This window comes from Balaenoptera acutorostrata, chromosome 3, assembly GCF_949987535.1.
Source record: "Balaenoptera acutorostrata chromosome 3, mBalAcu1.1, whole genome shotgun sequence".
Lineage (NCBI taxonomy): Eukaryota > Metazoa > Chordata > Mammalia > Artiodactyla > Balaenopteridae > Balaenoptera > Balaenoptera acutorostrata.
This window is the reverse complement of record NC_080066.1, coordinates 112,890,310-112,904,085: the sequence shown is the minus strand read 5'-3', so window position 1 is coordinate 112,904,085 and position 13,776 is coordinate 112,890,310. Positions and strand designations below refer to the sequence as shown.

At 33.3% G+C, this 13,776-nt stretch overlaps 1 protein-coding gene across 1 annotated transcript in view; it reads right to left on the bottom strand.

Annotated features, from left to right (window-relative positions):
• The window catches only part of SCFD1 (sec1 family domain containing 1), a 136,825-nt gene that overhangs the window by 95,220 nt on the left and 27,829 nt on the right, over positions 1 to 13,776 (bottom strand). The window contains exons 5-9 of the mRNA XM_007180675.3: positions 10,689 to 10,811; positions 9,333 to 9,420; positions 4,831 to 4,920; positions 2,655 to 2,710; positions 1,429 to 1,514 (exon numbers count right to left, since the gene is read on the bottom strand). Coding sequence (XP_007180737.1) covers positions 1,429 to 1,514; positions 2,655 to 2,710; positions 4,831 to 4,920; positions 9,333 to 9,420; positions 10,689 to 10,811 — 443 coding nt within the window. The remainder of the gene's footprint in view (positions 1 to 1,428; positions 1,515 to 2,654; positions 2,711 to 4,830; positions 4,921 to 9,332; positions 9,421 to 10,688; positions 10,812 to 13,776) is intronic.

Below are 13,776 nucleotides of genomic sequence, written 5' to 3'. Positions count from 1 at the left end.
CTACTATCGTTTATTATTCCAGAGCTAGGTGGAGGGCAGGGAGGATAGCCTACGGCAGGGTTTCTTAACTCAGCACTACTGACATTTGTGGCTGGATAATTTCTTATTATGGGGAGTTGTCCTGTGCAGTGTAGGATGTGTAGCAGCATCCCATAATGCACCTCACTAGATTCCAGTAGCAACTAACCAGTTGTGGCGACTGACATGTCTCTAGACATTACCAAATTCTCATTGAGAATCATTAGCCTACAATTGGATTCAAATACATTTAACAATAAATAGTCTGACAAGGTTGCTGACCCCTAATTCAAATAATTTAGAAATGCATACAACAAACTAAAAGTAAGACAACTATATTATGATTATGTGAATACACTAAAAAAAATTTATCTAAATAAAACAGTGCCTTTATATTGGTTTCTAAGGCTTATACCAGAGCACAATAAAAAAGAAACTGTTCAGTAAGGTATGACATAGTGGTTGCTTCTGTTGAAAAAAAAATCAGATGAGAATTTGATGTCTCTGCTCTACTTAATAAGAAATATCATTATTTAGAAGAATATTTGACCAGCAATGAAATTGCAAAACAGTTTAAAGTAACATGGGAGGTCAAACAGTTGAACAAACAATTGAAACACAATGTTAGTATCAACTGCAAATTATAGGAATAGTATATAAAACTGTAAGAGCCATCAAGTTGACTTAAAATGAAGTCTATGAAAGGTTACCATAAGAGTATAATTCCTGGAAGGCAGTTATACTGAGTATCAGTTTATTTTCACAGGCTTTACTTATTAATTCACCTAAAACTAGGGATAATAATTAATTTTCCAAAATACTGTCTATTCCCCTTGAAATAATTTTCAGCCATTGGTGTGGGTTTCTTTACTTCCTTACCCCAAAACTGTCCATTATTTTTAATAAACAGAAGTTAAATACACTATAATGGACAGTCTGAAAAAAATATTTCTATTCAATAATAATTGAGCAGTCAGTAACTTTGGCATTATCTACTCATGCTAGACATGGTAACAAAGACAAAAATACTTTGCCAGTATTTTAATGTAAAAATGGAAACCAGTTAATAGACAGGTAGAAATAGACATAGGCATCACAAGTTATTCAACTTACTTTTTTTCATTACCAAGAGACTTAATGATAATTAAAAGGAAGTGGCTTCTTACTTCAAAAGCCGTATAAACAGAAAAATTTATCCTACAGATGATAAAAATGAAAAACAGAAAATTCTAACAAAAGAAGGTAAATTAAATAAAATATTCCATTTGTATTTTTAAGAACGATTTGAATCAAAACCCTGATCTAGACTTTCCAGTATAAGGGTATTCTATCAGACAAGGAAAAACAACCCAAGAAACTCTAAAAATGTTTCATTTTCAAGCATATAAGGTGTATTAACTAACATAATACCTGAACTGGCCAGCTCCAAGTGTGTCACCTGTAAAAAGACTGTTTCTTGCATCTCTCAGATTTTCCCGAAGTTTCTTATCTAGTTTCTGAAAAACGAAATTTTACATTAACTTTTTCTAAAAATATTTAATTTTATTGGAGCATAGTTGATTTACAATGTTGTGTTAGTTTCAGGTGTACAGCAAAGTGATTCAGTTATACATATACATATATTCATCTTTTTTTAGATTCTTTTCTTATATAGGTTATCACAGAATATTGAGTAGAGTTCCCTGTGCTACATTAACTCTTGAAGAACAGTTGGTAATACACAACGTATTCTTAATTTTGGAACTAAGAAATTTAGAATTCCTTTACAAAACAGCAATTCTCACATTTTAGCTTCTTTACTATTCAATATTATCCTAACTTGGACTTGAAAAGACCAATGCTTTTTCTATTGTGACTCAGACCTGATTTCACTAATAATCACTTTTGTTGACTATTTTTACTTTAGGTATGGGAAACGTTTTGCAGTAATAACCCACACTCTCTCCCAAAGCATAACTTGCTGCACCGAGGAAGCTATCTCAATAGTGGTGGTTACAAGAGGCTCCAGAATAGAAATGGAATATGTGAAAGAAACTAGCCTTCCATCTGTCAATGATTCATTTGGGCTACTAAAACTCAAAAATGTTAGTGTATCTTCCTCCATCTTTCCATACCATTTACCTTCTTTTCAGTAACTCTGTAATTTCTCTAATATATTATTTTTTAATCTTTAAAGCAAATTCTTGAATGCTCACTTTACACAGAATGTTCTACTCCAGTATTTTGGGAGAGCAAAATACACTTCATCATGTTAAAAATGATTATAATTGTTAATAAATGTTTGCTAAATGAAGTTAAATATTAAATGATTTGGGGAATCAAATAAGTGTAAAATACTACTTAGAGAGACAAAGCTAAATGAGGAATATTTATTTGAGTAAAAAAGAAACAGGGCTGGAATAGCACATTCACATTGGAATAAATCATTTTACTTCATCACATGATCACAATGATTACTTTTTATTTTTGGTGGAATCCCAATGTTATAAAATAAAAATATTTGCCTTTGGCACTTAATATATAACCCATAACAACTGTATTAGTATATATACTTAATATTAACAAAAATACTTGAGGTATTTAGGGAAAACAACTGACACATTATTTATCCCCAATGGATATTTGCATGAACTCACCACTGCTACCATTTCTGCTGCTGTTCCTCTTGAACATCTGATTATAGGGACAGCACCTATTTTAACAACAGATGTTAGCAATGATTTCAGCTCTTAATAATTAAAATGGATACTTATAAAATACATCAGCATCAAATAATAACATACAATAGATATATACAATTTCAGGCTACAAACATAAAAGGATTTATAATCTTGAGAATAAAAGCAAGGTTTCAGAAATAGACCTTACCATTTATAAAGACAACATGAGGGAGTCAGAAAAACATGGTTTTTATATTGTGTGGGTAAATCAGTGTGATGATACTTTTTCAATGGACTGACTAAATCAGCACTTTGACTAATTTAAAAGATAATATCAATAGAAAACACATTCTTTGCATAATGTAAAATGCTCCTAAAAGTTGGCCTCAATTTATTATCAAATCAACTCATTTTAGACTTCTAAATTTCTCTCTATTATTCCAAGTTTTATTGGAGGCTGAAATCCTAAAATGAGAAAAAAAATCAAACTGCACTGAAAATCTCATAAAACAAAGAACATTGTAATATTTATATGCTGAAATTCTTACATTTTAGATTCTATACAAAGCATGCTCAGTCAGTTGTAAAAGTAAAAACATGAAATATTAGTACGTTTTTTAAAACTTTGTTCTCTTCTGATGGCAAGCTATACATGTCTGTCCTAAGAAAATCCAAATAATATTAGAAATGTATAAAGTTAATCCTCTTGATTCAAGCACCCCAAAATAATCCCCATTAAGAATTAGATATGAATGTTTCCAGGTTATATTCTACATATAGTCTAAATAAGTGTGTGTGTGGAGTGCATAAAAAACAAAAATAGGATACTTTGCATACCATCCTTAAATTTGCTTTTTTTCCACTTAATTTACTGTTGATATCTTTCTATGTCAGGTTGGCAGTAATTTCAACTTTTCCTTTGAGAAAAATCACTTTCTGATACTCTACATAATAAAAGTGGCTCTAACACTTCAGTGGTCTGTACACTTCTTTTTCAATCTACCTTAACCTTGAAAATATAGTTATCATCAAGCAAAAATAACCTTAATGTCCACAATAACCCTAGCATTCAGCAAAATTCTGGAGACTGTGTGCAAAAATAGAAAGATTAATTATGTCTGTTTAATGACTAAAAGTGTTATACATGTGCGTTCTTTAACAAACAAAAAAAGACACAACAACTCCATTTGAAGGTACTGAGAGCAATCGAGAGCAAGCAGAAAGTGGAGGAGGGTAAAACTCTTGAAAGAAGAGAAATACTTGAACAGTGAGAGACACTTTTAACCAGCTTTCCTCTTGAGGGTACTTTCCAGTTTGCATGGCACAGAGGAGAAAGAGCTCAAGCAGAAAACAGAAGACTCACTGAGCTGGGAAATCAAAGCCTGGAGTTCAGGGCTGGAAATTAAAGGGAAAAATCCCTGAAAGGAGGGACCTGTGAAATCTGTATGCAAATTCCCTCAAGCTTTTGTCTATATCCTAAACTATGCATGTATCTCTCAATTTTCTCATTTGTGAAAAAGAGAGAAATTTTATTAATGTAGTGTGAGGATCATTTTAACTGAAAAGTTTTCAGTGTCTGCAAAATTAAAATTGCAATTAGAGGATTTCTAAACATATCCATTATTAATAGTAACGAATAAAATCATACATTAGACACTAAACACAATGTAGCTGTAAGTAAATTTAGATACTCCAAAGAAATGTTTAAAATTTTGAGAATATGTTGGATAAGTGTTTTACGTAAAGTTACTGTTTTCTGGAGCCTTGGGAGTTTGCCTTAATACTTACCAGGCATATATCTCTCCAATTAGAAGTGCATTTGAAATTTTTCAAAATGAAATATTAAAAGAAAATTAGCAGGCACATAGGTGAAGCCACCAGCAAACATTCAAACAATATATTAGGAAGTTACAATTACCAAAGACATCTAAGGCGACAACTCAAGAGAGCTGCTAAATGCTAACTTCATCAAATTATCAGAAGAATTGTGGTTTTATATAGTACAGAATGTATATTTTATCTCAACTCTGGAGAGAGGGACTGTAGAGATCTAGATAGATAATAAGGGATCATATTGCAGTGTAACAGGTTAAAATGAGCTGTTAAATAATTAATTTACTTTCAAGAAATAAACAAAGGTTTGAAAACTTACCCAGTGTAACAAAAAAGCAAAAGAGGCTGTCAACAATAGTGTCCATAACAGTTTCCATTTCCGTGTCTGTGATATCTGGTCTGTTAATGGCTAAAATGACATAGATAAAGGAGAAGAAAGCGACCAAAATTTATCCCTTATTTTTGTTAAAATTATTACTCAACACCTATCAATATTCAGTTTGATAATATTTGTAATAGTTAAAGAAGTAAAAATTTTTATGCTTTAAATTTTAAGTGAACAAGTATCCACAAAAATTATAATACTTCAAAAAAAATACCACCTCAATATCAGTAGTAGTAATGAGTAGTATCAATATTAGAGCAGTAATAAGAAGAAAAAACCCACCACATAAATTATACAAAATTTTTGCCAGAGCAAATAGGAAAATAAATATCGTCTTCCATAATTTTATTCACAAACATTAAATGGCCTCAAGAAACTACTGATCTTACTATCCAAATACTGCCAGAAAAGGACAATGTATCAATAAATCAACTACGGCAAGACCAACATCACATACATTTTCTTTGTATTATAACAAATTATATAAATTTCTTTTCTGATCTACTAGACTGTACTTAAGTGGTTCTCAAACTTCAGTGGATAGAAGAATCATTCTAAGAATAGGAGAGAAGAGAAAGAAGTTTCTCTGGAAGCTATTAAAAATGAAAGATTCTTAGCCCTTTCCCTCAGGGATTCAATTCAATAGATTTGGGATAATTCTAGGTAATCTGCAATTCTGACAAACACCTCAGGTGATACTTGGGGCTACACGTTTTTTTCTTTTCTGTCCCATTTCTTTCTTGGAACTTTAAGAACCAACATGTCAAATGTTTTTAAAAGGTAAGAGTAATAATGGTCCCTAGCCAGGAGGGAAGAATAAATGGAAAGGTGGCAAGCCTACTCACTAGGTTGACAACCAGTGACTTTGCTATCCTGGCTGCTCTACTACGCGATGGCTTCCACATTTGAAAAACAGGTTGTTGGGGCTACACTTTAAGAAACATCGCTGTGAAGACTTTCCTTGACAGTCAAAGACCTTGCCTTATTCATCTTCCTATCTCTCAGAGTACCTAGGCTCAGTGTCTGACAAGTAGGTGCTCAGTAACTATTTGTTAAAAGACTGACTGGACTAAAATATTATCTATATAATACGTTTAATTTCCCAGCATCTTGAATGTGAAAACAAATATAAAATTCAATACAACTTGTGATCAGCATAAGAGGAAATCAGAATCCAACTGGATACATCAGAGTGTTCAAAGAAAGTATGGTACATGCAGAGAACATAAAAATAACAAAGACTTTAACCATAATCTGGATGAGGAAACGTGCTGCTATTCAGTGTTGCAGACTGCCATCTATCCAAATCAGATGACAGAAATGGCATAAGGATACAACGTGAATTATGTAAATTCAGGGGATACCAATCCAGTGAAATACTCAGCTCATTCTGCCAGTCACTGGTTCAGGTAAAATCTATATGAAGCCTCCATCCTTCAGGTTCATACCCTTCAGTCCCACACCTCTGAAACAACTGACCTCAACAGTCAAAACACTGTCCATCACTAACTTCAACTCACTTTCAACAACAACTTGGTCTGAGACATTAGCCTAAGTCTAACTAAGGTGACAAGTCTGCGTCCTTTATTGGATAAATTCCCAATCCGTGGAAAACAGGTGATAAAAATTGAATCCATGATATCAATATGGTTGATTTATGTTTTGAATAATCTGTTTAAGATTATTAATTAAAGCACTTGTAATGTTTGAGAGGATTTGCCACATAATTACATAATAATTAAGAGCACTAACTCTGGAGTGAGTGCCTGGATTTAGTAACCCGGTTTTGCCATTTCCTTATCAAGTTACTTAGTATCTGTGCCTCAGTTTTTTCATCTAGAAAACAGAAATAATATTAATTCCTACTTCATTAAGTTATTCTGAGGAGTAAATGAGCTTATATTGTAAAATGTGTATAGGGCAATCTATTATATAGATTATAATTATATTATAATTGTAATATTATAATAATTAATAATTATATTATTAATATAATAATTATTAGCCCAATAATTATATTATAATTATACTACTGAGAATCTGGGTGATTATGCATGTGATTATACTTTAAAATTAATAAATTAAATTTATACTTTTAATTCAATATTAATTTCAGACTTGTGATTTTTAAGTTGAGAGATATAAGAAAACAAATTTATAAACACTTGAATGTTTAATGAATTTAGACTCCCTATAAATTTAATTATTTTTAATAATTATTTAAACATTGGGGCAGATTTTGTTTGTCAGATTTATAAAGTTGCCTGGTCTGGTGTTTGAAGTACTTAAAACTACTCAGCCATAAAAAATCATGAAATTTTGCTGTTTGCAGCAACATGGATGGACTTGGAGAGTATTATGTTAAGTGAAATAAGTCAGACAGAAAGACAAATACTGCATGGTATCACTTATAAGTGGAATCTAAAAAATGCAACAAACTAGTGAATGTAACAGAAAAGAAGCAGATTCACAGCTGCAGATAACAAATAAGTGGTTACCAGTGGGGAGAGGGAAGGGGGGGCAATTTAGGGGTAGGGATTAAGAGGTGCAAATTATTATGTATAAAATAAGCTACAAGAATACATTGTACAGCATAGGGAATACAGCCAATATTTTATAATAACTATAAATGGAATATAACCTTTAAAAATTGTGAATCACTATATTATACACCTGTAACTTACATAATATTGTACATCGACTATACATCAATTAAAAAACAAATAATTAAAAAATTAATAGGCTGAATTTATAAATGCAACTTAAACTGTTTAAGGAAATTTAACAAACTAAGTTTGTTGACTAAGTTTGTTAAATGAGACTGATTAGAATTTAGTCAGTTCAATCTGAGTTAATCAAAGAAAAAGTAAAGGTGCTTGTTTTCAAATAAACAGATTTATAAACAAAATTTACAAGTTTAGCTTAAAGGCTTAAGGGAAACTAGGTTTTAAATATGGAACTTAAGTAGCTAATTAAGTTAAAGGTCAGTTAAATGTAAATAGACTTCTGTAAATAACTAGAGTAGTGTCAAAAATCTCTTACATGGGCAATTCAGCAAATACTTACACCCATTTAGAGATGTTGCTTAATTTCAGCAAGAAGGCATACTATGGAGCTCAGTGAAACCAAAAGATTCATGCTCTCTTCTCTTGGGAGCTTACCACCTGGTCCAGTGTGTTATGATAGGATACCACTAGCATTTTGAGCAGAACAATTTTCTGTGTGAGTATGGTTTACACACTGCAGATTTTGCATCCCTAGTCCCTGCTCACTAAATGCTAGTGCTAATTGTGACAATCAAAAATGTCCTTGCACATTTCCAAATGCCCCCATGGGAGGCCCCTACTTTAGAACCTCTGAAACTCTAGTCATCCCCAAACATCTCAGTCCTTAGGTATCAAATTAATAATTATTTCTATGAATTGGCTAATCACATCTTCTACAGTCTGCAATTTTCTTTAAAATATTTGACATAACTAATCAATGGGCACAAAGTTTCAGCTAGGCAAGATGAATAAGTTCTAGAGATCTGCCATACAACATTGTACCTAAAGATGTTAAGAGGGTAGATCTCATGTTAAGTGTTTTTACGAAGAAAAAGAATCAGCATAGACAATAAAACACGGTGTGGGTGTCCGTGTGCGTGCGTGCATGTGTGTGTGTGTATGCATGTGTGTCTGTTAACTGTGTGTATGCGTGTGCGTCTGTTAAGTTTAATCTACATCCAAGGAATGGTCAGTTTATCAAAGCTGGGAATACAAACTTCAGAGGTGGTTAGATAGCATTTGATCAAATACCAATACTCAATCCTACCACTGCATGAACAGGGTGTAAGAATCAAGGGTGTCTAACAACCTATATTTGAGAATGGTACTTACATCAATACTTCATTCCATAATAGGACATTAGTAGCTGCTGACTCTTTGTTGTTGCCTGATCTTGACAAATAGCAACATTAACCAACCTTTTCTGAGTACTTACGATATGCCAGTAACTTTTCCAAGCATTTTACATACACTAATGCATTTAACTCCCATAAAAACTCTGAGGTAGATAGTATTATTATTCCCGTTTTACAGATTTGGAAACTAAAGCACAGAGAAGCAAAGTAAACTTGTTCTTGTCCAAGGGTCAAAGTACTAAAAGATTAACTGAATCTTACTACTAAAATACTGTCTTACTCACCATGAGTGAACCATTCATGCAAGTTGCTGTGGGGTAACTAAAAGGTCAGATAATTGGTCCTTCATTGAGCTTACAAAACAGATTTAGTAAGTGTTGTCTACATGTGACAGAACTCAGTCTGAGACTTGTTTTCTTCATGTGCTGTAAACAAAGCTGGTTTTGGAGTGCACTAAACATATTTACTATTGTTTTTTTACAGTACACTGTTCATTTTGTTAACAATGAATTATAAAATTCCTATTTTTACATACCACGATATGAAACAAGCTCCTTATTTTGATTACATAATACAAACATATCATCTTCCAAAGTAATAAAATTGAGATACTGATCGAAAACCTAGAAACAAAAGAAAAGGTTTTCAAATCAATTTTACAATATTGAATGCACATTTAGTTTGATTTAATCTACTAATGATAAAATGAAAAAAATTATAATTATATTCAATAACTAAAAATTATACCATGTAGCATGTAGATTGCCTAATTGGGCAAGAATGAGAAATTAACATTAAAAAGCAATAAAAAAAACAAGACTCTGCGCAATAAATTATCAAGGAGAGTAACAGTTTCAGAAAACAAAATTTAAGAAGATATAAAATTTTAAAGCAAATTGTGGCTGGGATGGGAATGGATATCAAATATGAAGAAAAACCACAATTATAATTTTTATATTCATTTTAATCATACTTCTCTAAGAAAGTCATAGTAACTGTTTTTACACTGTGAACTATATTTATAGGTGGGGAAAAGTTACACTAGTTCTTTAGAAGTGTAAATCAGGAGAAAAATGAAGAAAACTATCTGAGATACGTTAAATGTAGTTAAATCGAAAACTGTTCCTATTATTTCATGTAAAACTAATGATAAATTTTGGAAGAGAAAGAATAATAAGACACAAGCCTTAAAAACTAATCAGAAGTAGTTAGTGGACTATCTAAGAATGAAAAATCTATTAGTATGAAAGAATGGGAATTAAATGCATGGTTGTTTAGTCTTTTATTCGCCCTATATCATTCTGTAGAATTTTCAGTTATATCTTGTCCAAATTCAAGAAACAAAGGGCAAAACAGGGCTACAACCAAGAAAATATTTTACAGATTTATTTATAATTAAGCCGAACATGACTAAAAGTGACTATGATATAGAATTGCTGGCCTTCTTTCTTATAATATGCAATATAGCCCCCTTGGATACTCTCTCCTAACTAACAAAATATCTGAAGATAGTATGGTGACTATAGTGATCACTTATAAAACAATGTCAAAATATTTTGGGTATAATTTGTGACAACACAACTGTCAAACTATTTCTAAGCTGAGCTAAAAAAATTATACAAATCCCAGCCCAAAACAAAAATTGATTCAGCTTTTTATTTATGTCTTTCAAATTAATTGAGTAATAAGTTCCTTTAGTTTGGTTTATTTTGCCTAGTTCAAGTTGAAGATAATTTACACTATCAGAACTCTTTCTAGAAGTATTGGGTCTAAATATTCCTTAGGTTGTTCCAGTCCTTTGTAAATTAGACACCAATGTCGATTTATAGGTTTCAGAATATTACTAAATTTTACATTAACAAAATGTTATCAGCCAACCAAAACCTCTTACCTTGGCTACTTGTGTTACTGCACTAGCTGCTAATGCTGCATTTGCAATATCTTCCAGTTTACTTCTTGAAATAGCAGAAATAAAATTTAAATAATATGATTCATAGAGTTGATTGCGAAGATCCTATGAATACAATGAATACTTCATTCTTATAGGATAGTATAAAGGATGATGACCAATGCAAATCTTTTAGATACAATAAGAGCAAGGTTTTAGAGGATAATATGCATATTTACAAGACAGGTTATACAAATGATACAAAAAAAGTATCTCAGGAGAATAAAGTTATGAAGAGGTACTGGTTACTTGGTTACCAGATATAACTGACATGTATTTTAATAATTAAAGTTATGATACTATAATTATATTATCAATAAAATCCTATTCATTACAGTAGTATACAAAACTGCTTTGAATTACCATACTTGTATTCTTCTTAAAAAAATCCAGAAGTGGCTCTCTTATATAGCTTAAATGCTTATTATAATAGGCAGACACTACCTTCTACTGTTTCTAGTCATGTGATGATACAACAAATATTTCCTTCACTGTACACAGACATGTTATAATTCTAATGACCAATTCTAGAACTATTCCTTCTCAATCACCCAAAAACAGTGTCATTTAAACTTATGTTAATTCTTAAATCAAATTTACTTAGATTCTTAAACTCTAGGCAAATAAATATCTAAATAAGCATATTTCTTCAAATCTAAGATAATGTCATTATAACAGGCACTGCTGTTTTATGTAGCACTAAGGAAGAATGAATGCTGCCAATAAAATTCTGTAACATACCATCAATTTTAAGATACATATGATTTCAAAGATGCTGAAATGTGAAAACCTGAGGGTCTGGAGCCTGTGTGAGGAAGGTGGCTGAGCAGAGCAGTGGTTCAACAAAGACTGGGAGATTGGTTAAGGAATTGAGAATTGATAAATAAGTAATTATGTTGAGGATGTTGGGAGCCATGTTTCTCACTGTCAGCAAAAGAAATTATAAATTTTTAAAGGGAGAAGGAAAAGCTAGAATGAATCCTGTATTTCTGAATTGAAACAATTTCAGAGGTTATCTATCTGTCTAAATAGAGAGATAAGCAGGAAGATTTATAGCATTAAATATTGGTATAAATATTGATATACATATATTTCTCAGCTCTGTCCATTGAGAGGACCCAAGAACTGTGACATCCTAGCAGCAATGAGTACCTAATGCTCAGACACTGATTTCTAAACACCATTCTCCACAAAAAGCAACCAGGGCTCCTTAGACAAATGGCTGAAACTTGGGCTCGGACAGAGAAAGTACAAGATGAGACTGGAATATTTTATTATGGAAAAAAGTAAGGAAGTGATCAAAGAATGAGGGAGACATTTCAAAAGAAGTTGAGCAATGTTGCAGGTTGTAAAATCAATACATAAAAGTCAACTGGGTATTTACACACTTGCAATGAGCAACACTAAAAATGAAATTAAGAAAACGATTCGATTCACAATAGCATTAAAAAGATACAAAGGAATAAATTCAGCAAAAGAAGTACAAAACTTACATTCTGCACAGTATAAAATATTATTAAAAGATAGAAATAAATAGAAAGATATCCCATGCTCACAGATCAGAAAATTTAATATTGTTAAGATGGCTGACAATCATCAACAGGAAGACACTGGAACTCACCAAAAAAGATGCCCCACATCCAAAGACAAAGGAGAAGCCACAATGGAACAGTAGGAGGGCACAATCACAGTAAAATCAAATCCCATAGCTGCTGGGTGGGTGACTCACAGACTGGAGAACACTTATACCACAGAAGTCCACCCACTGGAGTGAAGGTTCTGAGCCCCACATCAGGTTCCCAACCTGGGGGTCCGGCAACAGGAGGAGGAATTCCTAGAGAATCAGACTTTGAAGGCTAGTGGGATTTGATTGAAGGACTTTGACAGGACTGGGGGAAACAGAGACTCAAATCTTGGAGGGCACACACAAAGTAGTGTGTGCATCAGGACCCAGGGGAAGGAGCAGTGACCACAGGGGAGACTGAGCCAGACCTACCTGCTAGTGTTGAAGGGTCTCCTGCAGAGGCGGGCGGTGGCTGTGGCTCACCATGGGGACAAGGACACTGGCAGCAGAAGTTCTGGGAAGTACTCCATGGCATGAGCCCTCCCAGAGTCCGCCATTAGCCCCACCAAAGAGCCCAGGTAGGCTCCAGTGTTGGCTTGCCTCAGGCCAAAAAACCAACAGGGAGGGAACCCAGCCACACCCATCTGCAGTCAAGCGGATTAAAGTTTTACTGAGCTCTGCCCACCAGAACAAAGGTCAGCTCTACCCACCACCAGTCGCTCCCATCAGGAAACTTGCACAAGCCTCTTAGATAGCGACATCCACCAGAGGGCAGACAGCAGAAGCAAGAAGAACTACAATCTTGCAGCCTGTGGAACAAAAACCACTTTCACAGAAAGATAGACAAGATGAAAAGGCAGAGCGCTATGCACCAGATGAAGGAACAAGATAAAACCCCAGAAAAACAACTAAATGAAGTGGAGATAGGCAACCTGCCAGAAAAAGAATTCAGAATAATGATAGTGAAGATGATCCAGGATCTCGGAAAAAGAATGGAGGCAAAGATCGAGAAGATGCAAGAAATGTTTAACAAAGACCTAGAAGAATTAAAGAACAAACAGAGATGAACAATACAATAACTGAAATGAAAACTACATGAAAAGGAATCAATAGCAGAATAACTGAGGCAGAAGAACGGATAAGTGACCTGGAGGACAGAAGAGTGGAATTCACTGCTGCAGAAGAGAATAAAGAAAAAAGAATGAAAAGAAATGAAGACAGCCTAAGAGACCTCTGGGACAACATTAAATGCAACAACTTTCGCATTATTGGGGTCCAAGAAGGAGAAGAGAGAGAGAAAGGACCCGAGAAAATATCTGAAGAGATTATAGTCGAAAACTTCCCTAACATGGGAAAGGAAATAGCTACCCAAGTCCAGGAAGCACAGAGAGTCCCATACAGGATAAACCCAAGGAGAAACACGCCGAGACACATAGTAATCAAATTGGCAAAAATTAAAGACAACGA